The sequence below is a fragment of the Solea solea genome, chromosome 9 (genome assembly GCF_958295425.1).
Source record: "Solea solea chromosome 9, fSolSol10.1, whole genome shotgun sequence".
Lineage (NCBI taxonomy): Eukaryota > Metazoa > Chordata > Actinopteri > Pleuronectiformes > Soleidae > Solea > Solea solea.
The window spans coordinates 18,447,391-18,470,821 of record NC_081142.1 but is presented as its reverse complement, the minus strand read 5'-3'; the positions used below and the strand labels follow the sequence as shown (position 1 = coordinate 18,470,821).

Here is a 23,431-nt window from a genome sequence, read left to right as displayed (position 1 = left end):
CCACTGCTTACTGTCCTGTCTGAATCCACCAGGTCAGTCTGAGTCCAGAGTGCACCAAGGCCCTGATGAAGCTGGTTTACTGCCCTCACTGCCGCAGCCTGGCCTCGGTCAAGCCCTGCTCCAATTACTGCTCCAACGTCATGAAGGGATGCCTCGCCAACCAAGCCGACCTGGCCCCCGAGTGGCAAAACCTAATAGGTACTACGGAATGAGTTAGTGAATTAATGAACTGGTGGAGTGAATTTGGATGTCATTAGTCTGAGTGGATCCCTGGAACATTGCACCTCATCTATGAAGCACTTTTATGAGCAGATTTTGGTCTTATGTGGTTTGTATGAATGATTTAAGAACCACTGAGATTTTTCCCTTAGGTGTGAGTGAAGATAAGTCTGTAATAACAGTTTCTAACTGTCTTCATCCACGAGCGGGCAAAAAGAAATGTAATTACTATAATGCCTTAATCTATGTAGAGTATATCCTATGACATGTATCATAATCATGTCTTGTGATATAATTCTGTCAGCATATTTCAGCCAAACAACTTACTGTAATTGTTATAAATCCATCAGGGTTTTAATGCTTTTTTTTAATGCCACAACAACTCATATACAACTAACTGCATATTTCCTATACCATTCTATATGGACACCATAATAACTGCTTTTTATTTTAGCATTTTGGTTAAATTTTCACAACATTCTAGTGGCATTGATGACATCTATTTTAATAACATCACCACCTCCATAGTTCATGCATTCATTACATCTCGATTCCATTACTGCAATAGCATTCTCTACGCCTCATCGTCCAAAATCCTCCATAAACTCCCAACGTGCTCAGAACTCTGCCGCTCTGCCGTCCGCCCGTCTGCTCACCCACACCTGCTCCCGAGCTCATCCAGAACCTCCGCCGGTGCCACCATCCCACAGCTCATCCAATTTAAAATTCAACCTCCTTGCACACAAACAACCCCTCACAATCTGGACACCCCCCTCCTACCTCATTGACCCGCTACACCACCACACCCCATCTCGCAAAGTTTCGCAAAAAACTCCTCTCTCTTCAGTCTTTGAGGAGTTCTTATGAGACGATCCAGATGTGTATGCACAAACCTTTTAGAGAAAAGGGAGAGTGATTAGGGATAAAGGTGTACATTTAAAGTTAAATTCGCAACTATTGATCCTATAAATGGAAAATCATCAGCAAAATATTTTGGTACAAATAGATATGGGGGATATTTGGTTGGACATGAATTCCCACAGTCCAAAAACATGCAGATGTGGGGATCAGGCAAATTGGACACTCTAAATCAGGGGTGTCAAACATCTGGCCCACAGGATAAAGTTGTGTAATACTACATTTTTCGGCTCCAGATGCCTGTGACTAAATGTTTAAATGGTAAGCTTGAGTGTTGAAATTGCAATTATTTTTCTCATGAAATATCAGGTAAAGATACTTCAATAAATGTCACACAAGGGGAAACGCTGAACTAGAATGAGTTTGACACCCCTGCTCTAAATTGACCGTAGGTGTGAAAGTGAAAGTGGATGATTCTTTGTCTCTGTGTCCCTGTGATGGACTGGCAATCTGTCCAGGTTGTACCTCACCTATCGCCCTGTGTCAGCTGAGATTGGCACAGCCGCAGCGTCCCCACCGTGACCCTCATGTGGAGGATAAAGCGGTAGAAAATGCATGGATGGATGAATTCACAAAATATCCTTTGTTCTCTCCCTCACTTTGTCCAGACATCATGATCCAGGTGGTGGCCAGCTTCAGCATGGAGCCGAGTCTCGACGTGGTCCTCCACTCCATCCCAGCACGGATCTACGAGGCTGTTCACTACCAGCAGGAGAACATGGACGCTTTCACGGCCAAAGTAAGACACCTGAAGTCGAGTCAAGTCACCGTCTCACTTTGTCCCATCGCTTATTCCGAGTGCGTACACGATCCCGAGCTCATTTTCCCCTGGAAGCATTTGATGTGCAGTAAAATGCCAGCTCATGCTTATGTCCACAATCCTGCACCCACACTGAATTATTTTATCACACCTGCCACCGGTAATTTGTTGACTGAATTTGATTCACGGGTCAAAGATCATTCAGCTTAATACAAACTCATCCAAAGACGTAATTACTAGACTTGAAAAGTGCTTACCTTCAGGATCCCAGCTCAACCTCTCAGCACTAATCTTTTTTACGTTTCTATATCATTCACTTCAAAGTAGGCAACAGTGTTAAGTTGTCAGGCGCCTTAAATGTATCAGACATCCCTTTACTTTATGTACTGTACATCCATAAACAGCCTTGGTCAGGTTTTCAGTTGTCTTACTGTTTATAAATGCAGACAGCCTTTTTTCTCTTTGAGACGCGTGGCTGTGGCGACATCTAGTGGTTTGTTGTAGCTCTACAGATGAGCTTCCAGTAGTGTGTTGAACTGTGTGTGTGTGTGTGTGTGTGTGTGCAGGTGTACCAAACATGTGGACGTCCGGGTGAACCAGGGACAGGAAGCCCCGACCTCAACGAGCCGAAGAGGAATAGCGGCTCGCTGACGGTGTCACAGTACAAACCGTCCCCAACTGCTGGAATCAGACTGGAAATGCAGGTTTGTACTTGCACACTGACAATACTGTGCAAAGGTAATGAGATTCTTTTAAAAATTTAATATCTAGTAAATAATAGTTGAGTTAATCTCATAATGACTTCAGAATTAGTGGATGATACCTTTGAGATAATTCTGTGTGATGGATTACCGTCTAAATTTGTTTTCACTATGTGTGTTTTCACTATGCATCTATCATTAAGATTCAGTCTCTGTAACCTGAAAGGAAGGGAGGGATGTTGGCTGCATTCCAGTGTCAATATGTCCTGTTTTTAATAAAACGTTATTGACAAAAATATTAAACATATTACAGGCCATTCTACAGGTTATGCCCTGTTGGTTTTTATTAGATATTGGAATTTTTTGATTGGAGTTGAAATGTGAGACTTCCTCTTACATGTGGATTACTTCTCTTCTCAGGTATCAGACCTCTCCAGTAAACTAAGGGAGATGAGACAGTACTGGACCCAGCTTCCCATGGCACTTTGCAGCAAAATGGCAGCAGGAGGCGCCGCTCAGGACAAATGCTGGAACGGCATCACCAAAGCCAGGTGAGGAAGACACAGCCTGAGAGGTTTGCCCCTCTGTTTTTGAGGGTGACTGGGTTTAAATTCACTCCTATATCCGCACTCGACTCACTTTATTCATAAAGATTGTTTTGGTTTTGTTTGGGGATCTGTCACACACACATATTATTTCCTGTTGTCTGTAAAGCAGTCCTTACATTTACTTACATGGACATTTCAAAGAGCTATAATAGAGACTCAAAAGAGAAGAGAGATGACACATGCCACTTCTCTTGTTGAATTTTTTTTGTCTCAGAAAGCCTCTTTCTCAGAGAAGCTGCAAATTGTAGTGTGTGTACATATTAAATGTATTCCGAGGCCTTGAATTGATATTTCTCCCTCATGGAAATTCACAGCGCAAAGCGTTTAGGGCCACACAAACACAAGTCTCTATTGTTTGCCTCAGCCTTAATCTGTGTATAAATGGATTACAGAACAATTTGATGCCATGTTGATATGCATCCATGTTATCCTCCCCCTCAGAGCACACACACACACACACACGCACACACACCTCACACCCTTGAAAGTGTTTGGATCACAGCCAAGTGATGAGATCCATCCTGAGCAGAACACACCACACATGACAGTGAAAAGGCATGAAATATGGTGTGTGTGTGTGTGTGTGTGTGTGTAGAATTATGAGTGTAGAGCCATGAAATATAGATGAATTGCTGACTGTGTGTGACAGATTAAGGAAATATGAAATGTGTGTGTGTGTGTGTGTGTGTGTGTGTGTGTGTGTGTAGGTGTGGCAGAGAGAGAATTATTACTGTGATGAACTGTTTGAAAATCCATAGCGACACCTAGTGGATCACCAGAGAGCTCAATAAATGTCACACGTGCAGAATTACTGCCCCCACTAAATTCTCCTGAAGTGGAATATGGAGTATGCGCGTGAAGTATGGAGTTTAAATTGAGCTATTTAACATTTTAAGTAGTTTCAAGAACATAAATAAATCCCACCTCTGGGCAAACGGTGTGTGTTTGTGCACAGCACAATGTCTCATACACACATTTTTGAGGACCAGGAGTTTGAAATTAGGACATTTTAGGACAATTTAGCTGCGTGTTTTCATGTAATTAATCTGTGATTGTAGTGGGTAGGTTTAGGTTAGATTATATCTGAACTCTTCACCCTCAAAGCTTTCTTAAATTGCTACTGTGATGCCAACTGATGCCAAATGAGATCTTGATCTTAAAGGGACTTTACCTGGTTAAATAAAGGTTAGATAAAACTAGTATCCTCTGTTGGGCTGTATAAGTCTATGTTAGTCCATCCACATATCCCTTAAATCTCAGTGACCGGCTCATCTCACCTAAACCTACACTTAAATGTCCCCCCCCCCCCGTCCTTTACAGATATCTTCCAGAGGTGATGGGCGACGGCTTGGCTAATCAGATAAATAATCCAGAAGTGGAGCTTGACATCACAAAGCCAGACATGACGATTCGGCAGCAAATCATGCAGCTCAAAATTATGAGCAACAGGCTGAAAAACGCAATGGATGGTAACGACGTGGACTTCCAGGACGCCAGTGAGTCTTTTCATGTTATTCTACAGTACAGCCCTACCTTTGTTGTGTGTTCTCCATTTTACAAACTTAACAGTCTCACACAACCATCACAACAGTGATGCAGTACAGTGCCCTTTTTCCGATTTATGATGTTGTTGTTCTGCCTGTTTGGTCTCCGTGAACAGAAACGAACATCAGAAAACGGGCTCTGTCAAGCGACGTTAGAGGAATTCATCTTGTCAAACTGCTGAATGACAGCGGGGGGGGGTTTTGAGCTGTGGAAGTTTTCTTGGGCGCTCTTTTGTGTTTTACGTCCAACTCAAAACCTGTTTGCAAGCACAGTGTTGCCGCTGCCTCCGTTTGTCTCAGCATAAACGAAATCACTTCCTGTGTGGATTGTCGCAGAACAAAAAGATTTGAGTGGAGAAAAATGACGATTAACCTCAAATTGATAAATGAAGGTTAAATGGTGCTCATGTGTCTTCCAGCAAGAAAAACAACAACAAGTATTATATTTAAATTTAAATTTTTAATAAAATACTGAATCATTTTCTGTCCCTCTCTGCTCACCTCACCAGGTGAAGACATCAGCGGCTCAGGGAGCGGGATGTGTGTCGGTGGACATTGTCCTCATGCCAGACCGGGATTGTACCCGCCAGACAACAACCGAGTCAAAAGCGCAGCAGCCACGCCTCCGACCCGGCTCTGTGGCTCCCTTCTCCTGCTCCCACTGCTTGTCCTGCTGCTTCAGCGATGATAGAGCGCCGCTGGTGCTGCCGCCTCCAGTCAAACTCCAACATCTACAGCAGGGCTGAACCGTGGGGCCGACAAAAATGGGGGTTCTGGTGGGGAGAAGATTGGGAAGTTACTTTGCCAAAAGAAAAAAGAAAAAAGTTAAAAAGACATTTTTTGGGAGAAAATGGCCCTGATTTTATTTGACAAAAAGGAGCAAAAAGAAATTGACAGTGACAATATCCTTTGTTTTGTTTTGCTCGGTTCTGCTGTGTCTTAGTTTCAGTGCGATTCAGTTTCTTGAGCTGGCTTCAGTGGATGAAGAATAAGGGAAAAAGAAGAGGAGGACAGATGAAGACGAAGAGGAACATAGCTGGTGATTGTTTGACTTTTTATCAGGTTCATTTAGCTCCTGTGAGCAGTTCATCGAGAAATGTTAGTGCCCCCCGATACGTGGCACATTCATTCATTCATTCATTCATTCATTCATACTTTTTACATGGAATATTCACTTTTGGTTTTATAACTCGAGGTTGTCTTTATAACAAACATTGTGTAAGCTGTAGATGTCTGTGTACATTAGCAAAAAACAAACAAAAAAAGACTGGCACCATATTCAACCATGAATGTACAGTATAATAATAACCTGCTGGCGAAGAGTTTTCCCCATAACCTGTGATGTAGTTGTCCAGATGTTTCGGTGTGTGTTGGCCTCGACGGATCCGTTTTGACATGTTCCACACAAACGATCACACTCCTGAAATCTTGGACCAAGATTTTTACCTCACTTTCAACTGCTAACCGGACCATTTTAAGAAGAAAGAGAAAACGATTATAACGATTCGTCCCCTTTGTAAAGAAAAGCACAGAGTGCTGCTGAAGAAGAAGAAGAGCAAACATTTCATCTCGTGAACATTTGTCAGTGAATCACATCTGAAGTGGAACAAGGTTTTCAGTTTTTGTACATACGAAACACAACATGTGCACATCCGCCTGGTCATATATCACTTTTTGCAGCGTTTCTGCTTTTTTTCCCGTCAGATGGCAGATCTCTCTCTCACACACACACACACAGGAGTTGTGTATTAATCGGATTGTGATTCACAAGTGTATCGAGCCTCGCGTTCCCTTCATTAAACTCTGTTTGATTGTTGCAGTGGATTCCGACAAGGACAATTTGTTGATTGTTCATTTGCATCTATTAAAGTAATAGTTCAACAGTTTGGCAAGATGCAGTTATTCTCGCCCACGGGATCGACAAAAAGGTCAGTAATAACACTCATGTTTTTGGTTTTTGCTGTTTCCACCGCCTTTCCACTAGCGATAGTACATGGTACTTTTTTTGGTACCTGCTCTGGTGAGGTTCCAAGCGAGCTGAGGCGATACTATGCGTGACATCGCCAGACTGCCGGCCACTGGCACAAGCAAAAGTCTGACACAAGAATCAAGCCAAACTGTAGATCAGTTAAAAAGACTTAAAGGAATTCTTCATACATTAGCATTTAGCTTTGTATTACTAGAATAGGGCTAGTATTTTTGATAAATTGTGCTTCCCAACCTCAGTTTCCCCTGAGTCGAGAATTATCTTCATTCTGTTTTTTTGTTACGTGCCCACCAGTGACACTTGGTCTGAGATTTGAAACTGCAGCGCTAATTCCGCACTTTTTAGACCCACTCGTAAGGGGCGGGACCTCATTCCCAGAATGTAAACAGTGTCTGCCATCTTTGCTAACAGTTACGCTAACAGGACCAAGTGTCACTGGTGGGCACATTGAGATATTTCTCAACTCAGGGGAAACTAAGTTTGGGACGCAATTTTTTTCAATAATACTAACCATATTCTACTAATACAAAGCTAAATGCAAAGTACAGGTAGCAGTATTCCTTTAATTACATGATTTTAATGATTTAGTTACACTGAAAACAACTGCTTCACAAGTCACTAGTCACTCGTTTGTGTGTAAAACGGCAGTTTCATGCAGCCGTGCAGTGATGACTCATGTTGACTAGGTATTATTTTGCAGTGGAAATCCAACCTAAACCATAGGTGGAAGGAATCTAACCATATTTCTAAAATCTATAACTGCACTTTCAATCATTTCTCTTCATGTGTACGACACAAGCTCTTAAATACAGTATCTCTTTCAAATGAGAATGTCACATCTTTAATGCACTTACTTCTCTATGAAAGCAGCCAACTCACCACAAGCACTTCAACTGTAAATAAATGTAAAGCTCTTAAAAACAAGCCTCACCTGACCCTGCCGGAGAAAACAATTGTGTTTGTGTGTGTATGACAATATTGCACCAGTCAGGCAGTTTGCAGTTAATGAATGATTTATTTTCCTGACGCTGAAGTTGCAAATCTGATACAACAGAATGAAACCGAGGCAGGAAGCACAGACGGAGAGAGCGTCACAAAGAGTTCACCCCAAGTTTTTGAACAATGCAGAAGTTTTGAGTGACTCAACCATACACTGCGTGGGTTTGAAGTGAGTCTTCAAACTGAGTTTTCTCCTTGAAATGTGTCTCTGTGTGAGGCAGCAACACAGAGTTTCTTTTCCTGCTCATATAGAGAATTATTAGTGATTGAATGAAGTCAATCCCGTTGGCCAAAAGACCCCACAACACAAACAGTTTAACCCTATTTGTTCTGTTTATTTGGCAACCAGTGAGTCTGTAATACAAGGGTTTTTTTAGCATTCACTTGTGGTTTGAAAGAGAAACTCATGGATTGTGTTTTCTTTGAATTCTCTACAAACGAAAAAGAAACATTCACAGACACAACACATGGGTCAGAGTGTACCTGGATGCAGTAGCTCACTGGATGAAGGTGATTGTTGTGGTGAAATAAACAAGAAAAATGTCATGCTGAGACACTGAAATTGATTATCTGGGCTGGAGACTGTAATTTCACGACAATGAAACGTACTGCTGTGTCGCTGTGTAGCATTTTGTTTTTCTTTCCAGTGACAGTGAGAGAGCAAATTTTGGAGGAAGAAGAAAGAGAAGAAGCTTGACAAAAGTACATTGATTTGTAGGAACACTGACTTTTTTCTTTGATTGTGCACGTTGTCGATAAATCCTGCTACTTTAATGTCAAGGGTCAAACACATTTTCAGCGTTTCCTTTTCACACATTGTTCTTCAGCGTCATTGTGTACCTGCTGTAGATTCTGCTTGTGTCATGGTCTGCCCCATGAAGGGCTTTGCTGTTTTGAACTTTTTTTGTTTCGCTTCTTTGTGCGTACGCTCTTCCACTCACCAAACAAACACAAAGCACAAAGTTCACTATCACAGAGCATCTGTTGGGACCATGTTGGTGCAGGCAAATAAGGACCAAAATACAGAGCTTAAAAGAACTTGTTTTAATGAATAAAACACAACTTAAAGAAAGGGGAAAGGAAAAAAAAACAGAATAGCCCTTTATTTCACCTGAGCAGAAGGGGTTGGGGGAAGGGAGGTGATAAATCAGTCACACCTGCGAGCTAAAAAAAAAAAAAGAACTCAAATAAAGGAAGCTTGATGGACTGAGGTGTTGTGAGGCGTGACAATGGAAAAATATAGGAAATACTCTAAAGTTTAATTCAGTTTCTGGATTAACTCAAAGAAAAACAGTGACGTGAGCCGAGTGACTGAGCTGTAACACGCTGGAATATTGAACTGTGTTGATGAGCTGATCCCTGGAGCAGCTGGAGCAGAAGCTGGTTCTACTCTCCTGTTTGGTTTTAGATGACGCACAAAAGGCAGATAAGTCTCTTTTTTTCCTGGAGCTCTCCTGACCTCTGACCTTAAGGTAAACCTTGATAACTTCTCACTCCCACAACACACACACACACACACACACACACACCTCTGAATGATGTAATCCACTGTCATATATTTATTGAAATAGACATTAATGACTGAAAGGTTTTTCAAGTTTTGATTATTAATCTGCTTTGATTCTTATTTGTATATACAGTATGACTACATCATTGGTTATATTTTTGTGTTATTTTGTGCTTGTGGAAGGGAAATGGGCTTGTAACCGGAGCGTTGTTGTGTCGATTAAAAGTCGAGGACTGGGGTGCCCTTGAGCAAGGTATACAACCCCTATTCCTGCCCACTGCTCCTTTGCCTCCTTTGTGTGTGTTCAAATCAATTAGGAAATCCCAAAAGCTTGACAGGATGAGTTCTCTGATCATTGTCCAAGGGTTGAAACTGCAATGCTAAATCCACACTTTTTAGACCCACTCTTAGGGGGACAGGACCTCATTCCCAGAATGTAAACATGTCCTCCATCTTTGCTAATAGTTACGCTAACAGCACCAAGTGTCAGTGGTGGGCACGTAGCCTAACAAAGAAAAGAATGAAGATATTTCTCATCTCAGGAGAAACTGAGGTTGGGAAGCACAATTTTTCAAAAATACTACCCCTATTCTAATACAAAGCTAGAAGTAAATTGAAGTCTTCCTTTAAGTGTCTTTCCCAAGGCCAAGGACACATGCTAGGCATGTAGACTAGCAGAGCTAGCACAATCTTCAAGTTGAACGACAACTCGCTCTACCACTGACCTACCGTCGCCCCCCACAATGTTATACAACATAGTGTAAACACAGGTACATAACAGTAAGAAATTAAATTAAATAGGTGTGGGGAAAAGAAATGACTAATGAACACAATGCCCAGGGCAAGATCGGCAGGTTTACATTGGCCTCTCACCAAAGTCTGTACACAAGTACAGACTGGCAGTACTCCGTAAATGTTAATTAGGGATGGACGATACCACTTTTGTGTCCAATACCAAGAACTCAAAAAGACACATTTATGCTGAGTCATTGCAAAGACATAATTCTCCAGCTGTGTCACAAATGTTCCAAATAAACAGTCCATATATAACTTGGATAAAGTCCTTTTGCTGGTTATTATTTAAAAAATTTTTTACGGTGTGTGCATCGTGAAGCATGTGACGTATAGGATTTTTGGATTGTATCAGATTCTACATTTTTATCTGTCCGATATCCGAACCACTGTTTTTAACTAGTATTGGACCGATACCGATTCCCATCCCTAGTATTAATAGGTCAGGCTTATATTCAATTATTTTCAACTAAATGATTTAACCTTACAAACGCCAAACCTTACTTTAATGTTGTCTAATGTAGGATATCTCTCTCTATAAGTCGCGCTGCCTTGAACGTCTCACATCTACTGTAGCTCTGGCATTGCAGTTCCGTGATGGATCATGTTTTTTCAGCCGTCTCGATTCTCTTTTGCATCTTTCGCCTCCAGCACTTCTATCAGAAGTCTTCGTGTGATTAGAATTGAGTGAAGGACACGTTTGTTTAGCTTTTTCTATATTCTTTAAAAGAATATGTGAGGTTTTTTTTGTTTCTTTCTTTTGTCATGAGCAAGGTCAGTGCTGTCTTTAATCAAGAAGCTCACAGAGATGAATTGAGATTGTTGGAGCTGTAATTCCCACCGGTCTAAGGAAGACGGATAAGCTTGTCCACCATTAATCCACCAAGTAATAACAGCATAAGGTGAAAGATAGATGTGTGTTTCGGGACTTTAATACTGGTGAATGTGGACAATTCAAAATTGCGGGAAAACAGAAATTGATTTCATGATTTCAGAGAAATAAACTGAGCTGCAGCTTCTAGTTTTGGTAGAGATGACTCGTCAGGAAATGGAGGAAATATCAGGAAATAGACCAAAAAGGTGTAAACTGAAGCTCAAGCTTATTTCTATAATTATCTTACCCTACGCACTTTTTTTTTTTACCTCTTGGCGTGTTATTTATAAAACAAAAAGCCTTATAATCAAAATAAAATAAAATACATTTATCCAGAATATTATTGTGTCTTCATATATTAATAGTCACAGTTTTAAATGTTTTTTTTTTACGTTCAAAGGTGAAGTTCTTATATTTATTTAAATGTATCCATGCAGCTGTTCCACAGATCCACACATTTAATTTCCTCAGAGTTGATATAGACTCTCTCTGCTTGTGAACAGATTCTGTATTCTTTGTCAGAGTTAGAGTAGGTGTGTTACCATGCTGTAAATAACCATTAGAAAATAGTACAGTGTCCAGGAAGTAATACACGTCAGCAACGATGTTCAGATGAGCTGATAAATACTATTTACTTTTTCACACTTGGACGGGTTTTATTTATTTTCACACGTTGTTATTGAACTCTAGAGAGTGTTGTGTGTAAAAAATCTCTTCTCAAAACAGCCCATCTGTCACCAAGAACACGTCACGACTGTGAGCACTGAAATCACATTTATTTCAATATCTCAGTTCTGTTTGAGTTGAGCTTAATATTCACTGGAATGTTTCTTCACGGCTTATTTCTGGTCTATTAGGTTCATCAGAGGTGAACAAACTAAGAGTAGTTACCCCCTCAGTTTAGCCTACACTACAATTAATGTGCATTTAACTATGAAACAGTACTTTGATGTTTATTAAACATCTACGGCTGTTTCTGGCTATGTTTTCTTTGTCTGTGAAAAGCATAACTCATGAAGTAATGGAGGGATTAGGAAATAAAATGTTGTAGCTGGCCAGAAGTTTGTGGCCCAATTAATACATTTTTTAATTTTTGGTGGTGAACTGAATTCAGGATTTATTTTATTTAAATAGTTAATTGCAGTAAATGGAAAGGCCTTGGTGGTGGTTTGGGCTCAATCCCTATTCACCCCCCAGCCTGCATCTCCATATGGGTCCAATGAGGGTTATATTCAGGCTGACAATATAGGTCCCAAGTGGGTTTGTGCATGGTACTGAAACCATATGTTACCCGCATAATTTGCCCACTTCAAGCCCATACCCGAGTACGAGTTGGGCCACCATGGACAAACATGCTTGGGACCCATATTGTCAGCCTGGGGTCAACATGGACAACATGCTGGCTGGTCTACCACTTAGTCCTATCCCTCTATTTTGTAGGCAGAGTTTGTCATGATTCTTAATGAGGCAGAGGAGACGAATGAAGTGTAAGAGACCAAAGAAAATTATATTACAATATGATAAAACTAACATTGGTTAGCTTGTTTTGTAATAAAACTTGTTTGCAGTTGTATCTATCTATCTATCTATCTATCTATCTACCTACCTACCTACCTACCTAATGAGAATCAGCTTTGGTGTTGTTGCAGTTCCACCGCGTGACCACTGGGTGTCACTGTTGCGTCACATAACCGAGGGAGACCAGACCACTGGGCTTGAAGCCTGGGTCAGGTGGAAAAGAACGGGTGATTGGTTTAAGAAGCACCGAGCTCTCTCCTGATTGGATAGAAAAGGTGCGAGAAAGAAAGAAAGAAAGGAAGGGAAAGAGTGAGAGTGTGTTTCTCAGCTTCATTCCCCGCTGACTGCCGGTGCAGCACACACGGACACTCCGAGGACGGGAATGTGACTGTACATCGAGGTTCTGGTGGGATTTTGTTTTGTCTCGTCAGCGGGATCATGGGAGAGGATAGGCGGAGAGTCGCTTCTGCCATGCCGACCACTTGTGCTGCCGTGCTCCTCTTGGTGATTACTTCAGTGTTTGCAGTAGAAGGTAAGGAGGACATAAATGTCTCAGACAGTGATGCAGGCAGGGCGAAGAAGAAGCTCGCGGACTAATGATGTCTTCACAGAGCAGGATGTAAAAGCTCTCCATGGTTCTGCTCAGGAGTCCAGCATTACTGTGATGTTCTTTATGAAACTTTGGGCCGAGCTTTACAAACCACTCCATGTATTGACATGGGAGGTATTTGCTCTTTAAATTGAAGGGAGAAGTTTTCACTCCGGTGTCTGTGGCTGGATAACAGGAACACAGGAGGCTGCTGCTGCTGCTGTGTAGCTGTTGGAGGCTGAAGTCACTGTCAGGCTGTCATGGACAGACTATAATATCAAAGAAAGAAAGCATCAGGCTTTGTCTGTTACTGCTCTTCAGGGTTGTAGGGCTAAAACAGTTTTGGGTGAACAAATGTGAAGTCAAGCTTCGGTCTAATATTTACTGCTTATTAACCAAGAACGAGGACTTTACATTTACAGATATTTACATTTATGTGTTGCATTCTATAATCTGTCATAAAACACAGAACAATCAAAAACTGAGCTTTTGCTAATTGCATGTCAAATTGTGATTTTAAAATACCCTGACCCTAAGCCTTAACTCTCCGGGTCACAATCCCAACAGATGTCCAATACCAAAAAATAATAATTCTATTTTTTTTTTAATCATTTATCAATTTAGATTCCAGATAATGAATGTCCCATGAGATCCTGGATCACATTTTGCTGTCATCAAACTCATCTTTCTCATCCCCCCAGTTCTCTGCCGTGAGGCTCTGCAGGCGACTGGATCATAATTATAGCTCATAAGTGGTCAGTGACTGTGTGTGTGTGTAGCTGTTGCCAACCCCCCTTCACTGCTTCTCCTATACAACTCCTCCCCGACATCACCTCCTCACTTTACCCTGAAGCATCATCACACCCTTTACTGCTTCCTAAACAGTATGCAGCGTCTGCCTCTTCCAATGCAGCCTCCTCCTCCTCCCACCTACCCCAAAGTCTCCCCTACCTACTATACCTTCTGCTGCCTTTACCCTCAAACAGCATCATCTCCTCCTACTACTGCTGCTCCAGTTCCTTCCTAAAGAATCTTCCAGCTGCTGCAGCTGCTTCTCAAACAGTTGCTATTACCCCCCCAGGCATCACTTTTTAGTTTTTGCTGCTGCCATCACTTCCTGCTGTTTCTCCAAGCATCTCCAGCCCGAGCGTCTACTTCATACTCCCTGGTTCACCTACTCCACCGGTTTCTCAAGACCTGGCATCCTGCTCCTCCTTCTTCTTCCTCTTCCCCCCTCATCTTCACCCTGCCACATCTGCTTCGATCTCCACTTCTCCATCTCCTGTCATATCTCCCACCATTCACATACTGCACCTCCTACTCGCTCGTGGCTCTCACTTTGGTTTCTTCTCTTGTAAGCGTCGACTGTTATCCTCTCCTCCCATGTCCTCAATCACCTTTCCTCCTCCTGCTGCTGCTGCTGCTGCTACTGTCCCTCACCAAGATTAGTCTACTGCTGTGTTTTAATGATGCGCGTAACGACGCGCTCCGGAGTCAATCTCTCTCCCGTTCTGAGACGTGAAAATGTGTTGAAGGGCAGCAGGTTCTACTTTGATCAAACACAACATTGTGATGTGGTGTGTGTGTGTGAGTGGGTGGGTGGAGGTGGATTTAACATACGGTGAGGAGACAAATAGGTATACAGTGTGGGTGGTGGGTTGTTGTGTGGTGATTGTGGCCTTCTCATGGTAAGTGGGTGCCTAATGAACTGATGCATAAGCTTCTCTGAGCCTGTTGGTGTAAAATATACCCACTGCTGACACAGTCGCTCGCTGCCATCATCTCTGCTGCTCTCTGTGTACATTTGTCCTCTGTAAACTTCCAGCGGCCACATCAGCATCGGGGGGGGGGGCCTGAAAGATTTTGAATAAATATCTAATTTGCGAGTGCCAAATGTCATTTTTTTACATCATTATTCTCATTTTCATTCGAAAAACCGTTTTTAAAATGGTTACTGTGCAGATCTGTGAGAAACTAAAGATCAAATTGAGATCGGCATTCCAAAAAACTTTGCATTCGAGAAGCTAGTATGACGTGTCCAGCCGTTAAATAATGATCTGAACATATTGATTAATCAGCTAACTGTTTCTGCTCGATTCATACACTGACTTAAGCGTACGGTAAGCAGGGGTCGGTAAAAGCTGCCCTTTTGCGCTGAATAAAACAAATAACAAATTAATAAGATGGATTACATTTGACGTGCTAGTTTAGATTTAATTAAAATTCATTGTATGTTAATTACACAAGCTTGCACGAAACATAAAGATTAATTTAACGCCTATTATGTTGAAGTGTCGGGCTGCAAGTAAGCAAGTGCGTTATATGCTATAAATTAAAATGCCCATTTCAATTTCTCTCGAGTCCCAGAGAGGAATTCTCAACATGTGAAATGGTAATCACCGTAACATTGTCTCTGTTGAGTTGTTGCTGTTTTTTCTCTCGCTCTGTTTCTGGCACATCTATAACTTCACAGTCCACGCGTGGTTGATGCAGGAGTGAAGAATAACTGCACAGGGCAAAATAACCACTGGCAAACGAAATAGTGTACCGTTAATCATCTTTCTTAAGCGGCTTTGAGTTTCAAAATCCTGGATATGTCTGCTAATGTTCAGCCTGAAAGAGAGTTTAGTTACTTAAATCTCTGAAGCTCAGTATAAAATCTGAAGTTGCAACAATTAGTCTATTAGTGGATGTGCAAAAAACATTTAAATAAACAAAAACAAGACTCGGATTTTAAATAACCTTAAATTCTTAAATAATCAATTAATATTTCAACAGAACTTTAGTTGCAGCCATAGCAACATGAAAAAAGGGCAGTTTATTAATACATATTTATATCTACAATCAATGTCAGCCTCCTTAACGTGTGGGTACCTGCCATGTGTTTTCTTTTTTGAGGTTGTGCTTGCCTTCTTCTAGGTTCGAGTCAGGTGAGAACACGTGGGTAGCAGGCTACAGTAGATTCGTTCTGGATGTTGCTTTGCGCTGTCGTCGCTGTGGCTTGAAATTGTAACATTTTGTTAAATGACCCCGACCCTCCCTCAGGATTTGGAGAGGGAGAGCCCAAAACTTTACAACGCTAAACCAGCATTTGACACCCCCCCCCTTATTTTGAAAGTCAATGCAAAGCCTGTCCCAGTGGGTATTATTGTGTATAAGTACGAGTGTGGGGAGGGATGGCTGAGTCCTCTGTGTCTGAAACAAAAGCCCAGTCAGCAGCAGGCTCTGTCACTGAAATTGCTGATTTGTGTCAGTGTTGAGTGTCAAGAGGTCGATGAGTTAATTTCTTTCGACTCTTTTCTTGCAAGAGCTGCTAGTTGGAGTCCAATACAGAAATCCTGAATTTATTGCATGTAAAATGTGCACTGTGCATACAGTTGCACATGTTATATCTGCTCCTGCATGTAAACTATTTCAGTCCCTCTCGCCCCCCCGAGCCTGAACACATACGATGTTGTGCCCCATCTGTTATCCTGTGGGGGAAAGCTAAAGGTTAAACACTGTAGATCCTGTTTTAGATGCTGGTATTAACATGACAAGCTGTAATTTGTGGTGTGTGTGTGCATGTGCGCGTATAACAAATGATTTACAGATGATCTCCTCGGGAAAACCTATCATGTACTTAGTGCAAAGACGTGCAGATGACAAAGTGTGCATACAGCACTTCTGCCACACAAACACAAACGCATGCACAGGTTGGCACATCTGCTCTTGTTAGGACTCTGCATTAACTGCTGTTTATTGTAGCATCACTTTTGTCCAAAGTTTGGATATCCATTCAAAGTCGGGGTCTGAGTCACTCAAACCTTAAAAACCTATTCCAGTTCAAAAATATACAGCCTAGAAGTGTATTAGAACATCTGAAGTAATGACTGTGTGGTCTGCCAGAGGGCGCCGTGAGTACGCTTTGGTCTTAAATCCACTTTGAATCTGTCAGTAAATTAACCCTCAGGCCATCTGGATTTATTTTGATTTTATGGCTGAGCGAGTGCTACTTTCTGCCGCTTTTTTTCCAAGAGATCTTTCACTTTGGATATCAGGCAGTTGTTCGACCGTTTAGGAATTACGGTACTGAGAAGCTGACGTCACAAACATGTGACGCACTGGTGAATCTCATCTGTGATTGGACGGTACATCCGCGGAAGTCCCGAGGGCTAGCGTAATGACAAGTATATAGGCGCAAAGCGTCAGCTTTCCAGGTGCTGTGCCAATCCCAGCTGACATGAGATGAAAAATGGGTTACAACCTGGCGAAGGAGGTGTCGCAGATTGAGGTGTTGAGTTCAATTTTAGGTGACTTGGGTTAGGACTAGGACTAGACTAGTGTCACGTAATCCGTAAGAGTAATAATAGACAGGGTTGGGTGGGTGAACAGTGGGGTATACAAATATGAGTTGTGTGTCATGTAATATTCATTCAAATTCATTATTTATTTATTTTTAAAAGTGACATCCTTGTTGTATAGATTGACCCCAAACGGTTTCTCTAACCGTAACCCGAATCACTTATAACCTAACGCTAATCTTAACCCATCTACAATTCATATCTCGCTCCTGAATTTTAACCGCAGCCTCAGAAATGAGGCTCTGCCTCGTTGGGACAACGCTTTTGGAACCAGTGGTCCTGTAAATGTGTTGAATACAGAAAAGAGCCAGCTCATGTTTTAAAGATGCGGGTTCTATATCCATCTGTTGACAGGTTATCAATGTGACAGACAGTTGAGCTGGTGAAACAGATCTCGGAGGATGAGCCTTTGCACCAGGTCTGAGACTTAACCTACAATGTTTCCCAGTGTATTTTCCAACAAGGACTCCCTTTAATACTGAATGTTTATCTCACCGCAGCAATTAAATTGTTTCAGAATAAATTTGCTTTTCCTGTGGGGAATATCTTCCTTTGACTGAGAGAGACGCACAGTCTTGGGTTTTGGTTGTGCATTACCTCCGGCAAAATGTGCATCAAGAGGCAATTTCACATCAGTCGGTCTACTTTTTAGACTCCATGCGTCTTCACACCCACAGGTAATCATACTTCATTATGGTTGCATTAGTTTAGGAAGTGCAGTCTAACGACACATGCCCGGTGTTCGGTGAAGCGTGACTAATAGCAGATTCACAGCAACTTGCATGGCACAGTTAGCGCGCATTAGCTTGGAGGTAGAGTCTGACTTGAGCTTCATTTAGACGTGCACTGAACTCTGAAATTCTCCCGAGATTATGCAGAAGGGCTGTACGTGTGAGCACAAATGTCTGCTGAAGTTGCTTCAGAGATTCTCCTTCCTGTCACTCAGACAATATCCTGGAGCATTTGTCATATGTGAACGCTAAACTACGGGAAATGTTTACCCGGAGTTCATGTCTGAAAGTGGCTTTGTCTACTTGGGCAATGTTTCTTAATCCTGGTCATTAGATGTTTCCCTGCAGGACAGTGGGTCCCGAGGCCCAGGATTGAGAAACTATACTAGGGGGGTGGGGTCAAAATATCAATTTGGTGATATGTTCGTCGTATATTCCTCGTGTAATGCAATAATTGATGCACTAGGGCCAATATCAATATTTAATTAATAAATTAAGGCACTCTAAAGTAAACAGACCCTACCAGTTTCACTTGCTGGGTATTGCTACTTCATGTCGCCTCATGGCGGCGCTGCTCAAATGAATGAGGTCACCTGTGGCTGAAGTTACCTGGATGAATAGGGAGTTAACAGCAACTGCAATTTGTTCTCTATGTTGTGAATAAATAAGAGAAATCCTGCACTTTTAACTTTGCACGGACGTTTTGTTTTCTTTAGTCATGCTGTGTTCACACCGGACGCGCCGCAAATTTGTCACGCGTCAAGTTTACATACAAAGTCAATGCACCAAAACGATATACGCTAATCGCGTTTATAGACGCACAGGTCTTGTCTTACGCTCCAGGAGAAATTTTGCAACTTTTGGTTAAAAGAAATGGCCTGTTACTTCTTGCTGCCATCGCGTCACAACATGTACAAAATGATCCATCTAATGCTGTATTCACACCGAACGCCAATCACGATATTGTGAATATGTACGTGCAATATATTGATTATCACAGAATTCTTGTATCATGATATTGTTGGTATCTTGGGCCGCGTATCATCTTTCGTATTGTGAGGTGACCTTTGATTCCCACCTCTTATTATCTACAACATAACATGAACAATCTTACAGTTCAGTAAAGATTTGCTTGATGGCCTGTTTAAAAAGAAATAGCTAATCATGGAATACTCGTATTGAACAGCCAACTCTAATGAACCAGTTGGCTACAGCACAAATGATTGACTGATTTATATTAGTGGGAAATATACTGTATAGTCTTCACACCTTGGCTGTGATTTATTTTTTTTCCACACAACTTAACAATCTCAATTTTATATTCAAGGAAGAACTTGTTTGTGTGTTGGATCAGCGATGAGTCACTGACTGAGGAGAAATATTCATATTTAATGCTTCAGTCTTGGTGCATTTGCATACCAAATGTTTGGGTCACCATGTACGTCCCATTCTGATGATTGCAGGTGCCCACTTGAATCTTGGAGAAAGAAACTGAGCAAATTCTGTCTATTATGAGGACAAATACATTTACAGGGAAGTTTGAGTCAAACTCTGGTAACAGGGTAATACAAAGTCCTAGATATTATTTAATTTACATTGACTATTTAGTATATTTGGTTGTTGGACATTTCTGTTCATGACGATTCCATGACAATTTCTTTTCTGATGCGAGGACTAGATAAAGCCAGCAAATATTTGTGAATGTGGGAAACTATGAATTACTAGGTAAAAATAGGGAGAGTGTGGAGCAATCAAAAAATAATAATTTAATTTCCCCAAGGGAACCTCCCAAAGGGATTGATAAAGATGTCTGTCTGGAATGTGTTTGTACAGTATAGGGTTGAAACATTTAAATACATATTTAATTATCAACTATTTTCATAATCTATTATTAGGTCTGAGTGTTCACTTCACCCCACGACATGTTTTTAGTGGCTCTGTCTGTCAGTCAGTCTGTCTGTCTGTGCTTCCACACTTGCACTTGCCAATATGACCAACATAGGCCGCCAGAGGCTAGTTGCGTGAATGGGCTGAAGTCTGCCATCTCTGATTGCCTTGTTTTTTATAGAATTAAAACAAGCTTTCTTATTTTTCAGCTTCTTAAATGTGAATATTTTCTGGTTTCTTTGCTCCATATAACAAAGAAATCATTAAAATGGAATCATTTTGGCTTTTAGGGAACAACATTTCCAGGTTTGGTCAACACTGATCAACATTTTCTGATATTTTATTAATTAAGAAAGATTAATTGAGAAAATAATCGACAGATGAATCGATTATGAGAATAAACGTTAGTTGGAGTCCTAGTACAGTATGTTGTTCAATTCTCTGTATGTTTGTTGAACAGGACGTTAATATTCTGTGCAAACCCTGACCGACAGTGACATTAAGCTGCTTTGGTCCCCACTAAAGTGCTGTGATTTTTGGTTCCGTGCATGAGGTGGAAACACTCGTATACTGTTTACAGCGGATCAAAGCTGGTTAACATCACGTCTTGTTTTGTTGAACAGTTAGTTTGACACCATATTATACTTTGTACAAACACTGATGAACAGCAACGTTCTCAGACTTTGATTCCCACTTGTGTGTGTGTGTGTGTGTGTGTGTGTTTGTCTCATCGCCTCCAGCATTTCAGAGACGTTTTAGAATTTACATGATTTGAAAGCTATTTTTTTAATGACTTTTTTTAATCATTCAAATTTGGCAAGGTGGTGTGTGTGGCACATTCACATCCTGTGGGGGTGACACAATTAGAACATCTTTTTTTTACTTATTTTTCTTAGCTTGACGTGGAGATGTAACCACTGACTGACTGACTGACTTCTGATTGGGGTGTTCTGCACGTGTCAGTGATTTGAATAAAAATGTAAAATGATTGTCCCTGCTGTATCCAGCCGGCTCGCTGCCAATACTGTTTATCAACAACAGTTAATCAGCATCTACACCACCATTACAGACATTTAACTTCAATCACTATCAGTCTTCCACAGCTGTCATTATTTCCTTTTTCTTAAAAAAGAAGAATAAATTGCAGAAAGGAAAAAGGACGCTTTCTCATCATAAAATACTTCACTGCTCAAATTCCCCCGGTTATTTGTATAACGGCATAACGCCTGAATAGATTAGATTTCCTGATATGAAAGTATAATTGATCCTTTTGGTTTGCAGATAACTGGTGGACTTAAAAGGAATGAAAGGAATGAAGGAAATCTTTTGTTTCCACCTAAAACTCTCCCTCTCCTTTCGCTCTCCTTGATTATACAGTCACTTCAACTAATTAGCAGCTCAAAGAGTCGCATCAATACACGGCTAACTTAGACAGACAGGAATGGCATGCTCCTTGAGTTGTTCTGTCTTCTCTATTGATAATCTTTTTTTTTCCAACATGCAAGTTAAGCGATAGCATCAATTATCCTTTGTTTCAGGCAAAGGCAAAATGATTTCTTTACCCTCCGCCAATGGAAAACTCCTTCATTTATCTTGACCTCAGGCCCCTCATTGACTGCTTTGTCTGCCGTCTAAACACAAGAAAAACGGCGACAATAATGAGGGAATCTGAAAAAAGCTTCTAAATGCAAATTTGGCATAAAGGGAAGGGGAGGTTTGCGGGACATCCGATAATGAGCGTCATGTTGGCACAGTGCCGTGGTTCCATGACAGAAACAGGGTGTTACATATACACATTCTACTATAACCAGAACAACTGCAGCTGGAACTAACTTTTACAGTGCAGTTCAGACCAAACACAGCAGATTTGTATGTGTTTGGCTTCAATATCATTTAATTTTACTTGCATTACTTATCTGAGTGAGTAATGTAAATAAACACAACCCACAGGTATTTACCACTGTTTCTGCCCACTGATTGGCTTTTGGGTCATTGTGTCACTCGATTTCTAAGACATTAAACCCCCATTATTGGCGGCATAGTGGTCAGCACTGGTAGTGGTTAGCGCTGTTGCCTCACAGCAAGAAGGTGCTGGGTTTGATTCCCAGTCTGGGACCTTTCTGTAAGAGTTTGCACGTCTACGTGGGTTTTCTGATCAACCCTCAATCAAACCTTGTAATGCCGTTTTGCAGTTTCGTCAGTATAATGGTTAATAAATATCCTCTTATTCCTATTCCATTGTTAAACAGAGGATTGTTAGCAGAGGGTACCAAAACTACCGACCTGCATTGTACCAGTATTTCGTATCTTTCTGTTGAGGTACCAACATATTCTTCTTTATTGGCAAACTACACTGTGTCGTGCCAGTATGACACCATGCTACATACAGACTTTTAGTTATCAAAAAGTTAGCAACATAATCAAGTTTCTGAGAAAACAAATGCATACTTTTTGGTCTCATATTGGTTGATAAATGCTGATTAGGCAAATATTTGTCTAAATTGATTAATCGACATGTGATATATTCTCGAGGTTAAGACCTGGACTCTGACTTGGCTATCCTTAAACTACATTTTCATATCACTCAATGCTGCAGTACATGTACTTTGATGGGTCATTGTCCTGGTGCATCAACCAACTTCTACTGATCTTCCGCTGGCAGAGAGCTACGTTGACATCGTCCTGTATGCTGTGGCCAGATGTTGTTCAGTTGCACATCTGTTGGTCCTGAGAGAAGGATCCCTCTGTGGCTCTTCCTGAGGTTTCTCCCATTTTTACCTCACTCGATGTGAAGGTCTAAGGACAGAGGGTCTAAGGAAGGAGCGTGTCACTGACTTAAACTTGCCTCTACAATCAGCTATGTATTCTCATGAAATAGAATATTACTAGGGCTTACTTGTAATATTCTATTCTCACACGACATTGCATGTTGCGTACTTCTCCTGTGGGCTGTAGACCGTCATTGCTCAGCATATGATTGAACATAATGGCCCATTATTTATTTGCTGGTTGAGAGTGGGCCCTCTGCCAGCCTCTTCAGTGTTCCTGCTGTGGACATATGGTCTCACAGATAGCCATGCTGGATATTAAGGACTGTGCCACTGCTGTAGCCACAGAAAAAAAAAGAGAGCTGAGATGAAGCACCATGCTGATTCTGCCTCACCTTGAAAAGGTTGTGAGGAAAAACTGGCTTGAATTTTAATCAATTTAGGTTAAGGAGAAGAAGGATTGTTTACCTAATCTCACATTACAATATGAAAACAACAATTCAAAACATGTGTTATTGTATTGTTACTTTTCCAATAATCACCATAGTTGTGCATCACTCTTTCGTGTGTATTTGATTATAATTTAATTCCTCAAACAGGTATTTTCATAGTAATTATTTCCTTTAACACCTAAGCCTCAAAATGTCTGTCTTGACTTATTTTAACCATAAAAGGGCCAGAAAATA

General features: G+C 41.2%; 2 protein-coding genes across 3 annotated transcripts in view; both read left to right on the top strand.

The window, feature by feature from the left end:
- LOC131466180 (glypican-1-like) overlaps positions 1 to 6,637 on the top strand; it is a 45,032-nt gene extending 38,395 nt beyond the window's left edge. The window contains exons 5-10 of the mRNA XM_058639368.1: positions 33 to 198; positions 1,746 to 1,876; positions 2,464 to 2,601; positions 3,019 to 3,149; positions 4,527 to 4,702; positions 5,260 to 6,637. Coding sequence (XP_058495351.1) covers positions 33 to 198; positions 1,746 to 1,876; positions 2,464 to 2,601; positions 3,019 to 3,149; positions 4,527 to 4,702; positions 5,260 to 5,438 — 921 coding nt within the window. The 3' untranslated portion in view covers positions 5,439 to 6,637. The remainder of the gene's footprint in view (positions 1 to 32; positions 199 to 1,745; positions 1,877 to 2,463; positions 2,602 to 3,018; positions 3,150 to 4,526; positions 4,703 to 5,259) is intronic.
- A 6,141-nt stretch (positions 6,638 to 12,778) lies between these two features.
- LOC131465569 (ephrin type-B receptor 1-like) overlaps positions 12,779 to 23,431 on the top strand; it is a 94,129-nt gene continuing 83,476 nt past the window's right edge. For both annotated transcript variants that reach the window (XM_058638366.1, XM_058638365.1), the window contains exon 1: positions 12,779 to 12,959. In XM_058638366.1, coding sequence (XP_058494349.1) covers positions 12,866 to 12,959 — 94 coding nt within the window. In that variant the 5' untranslated portion in view covers positions 12,779 to 12,865. The remainder of the gene's footprint in view (positions 12,960 to 23,431) is intronic.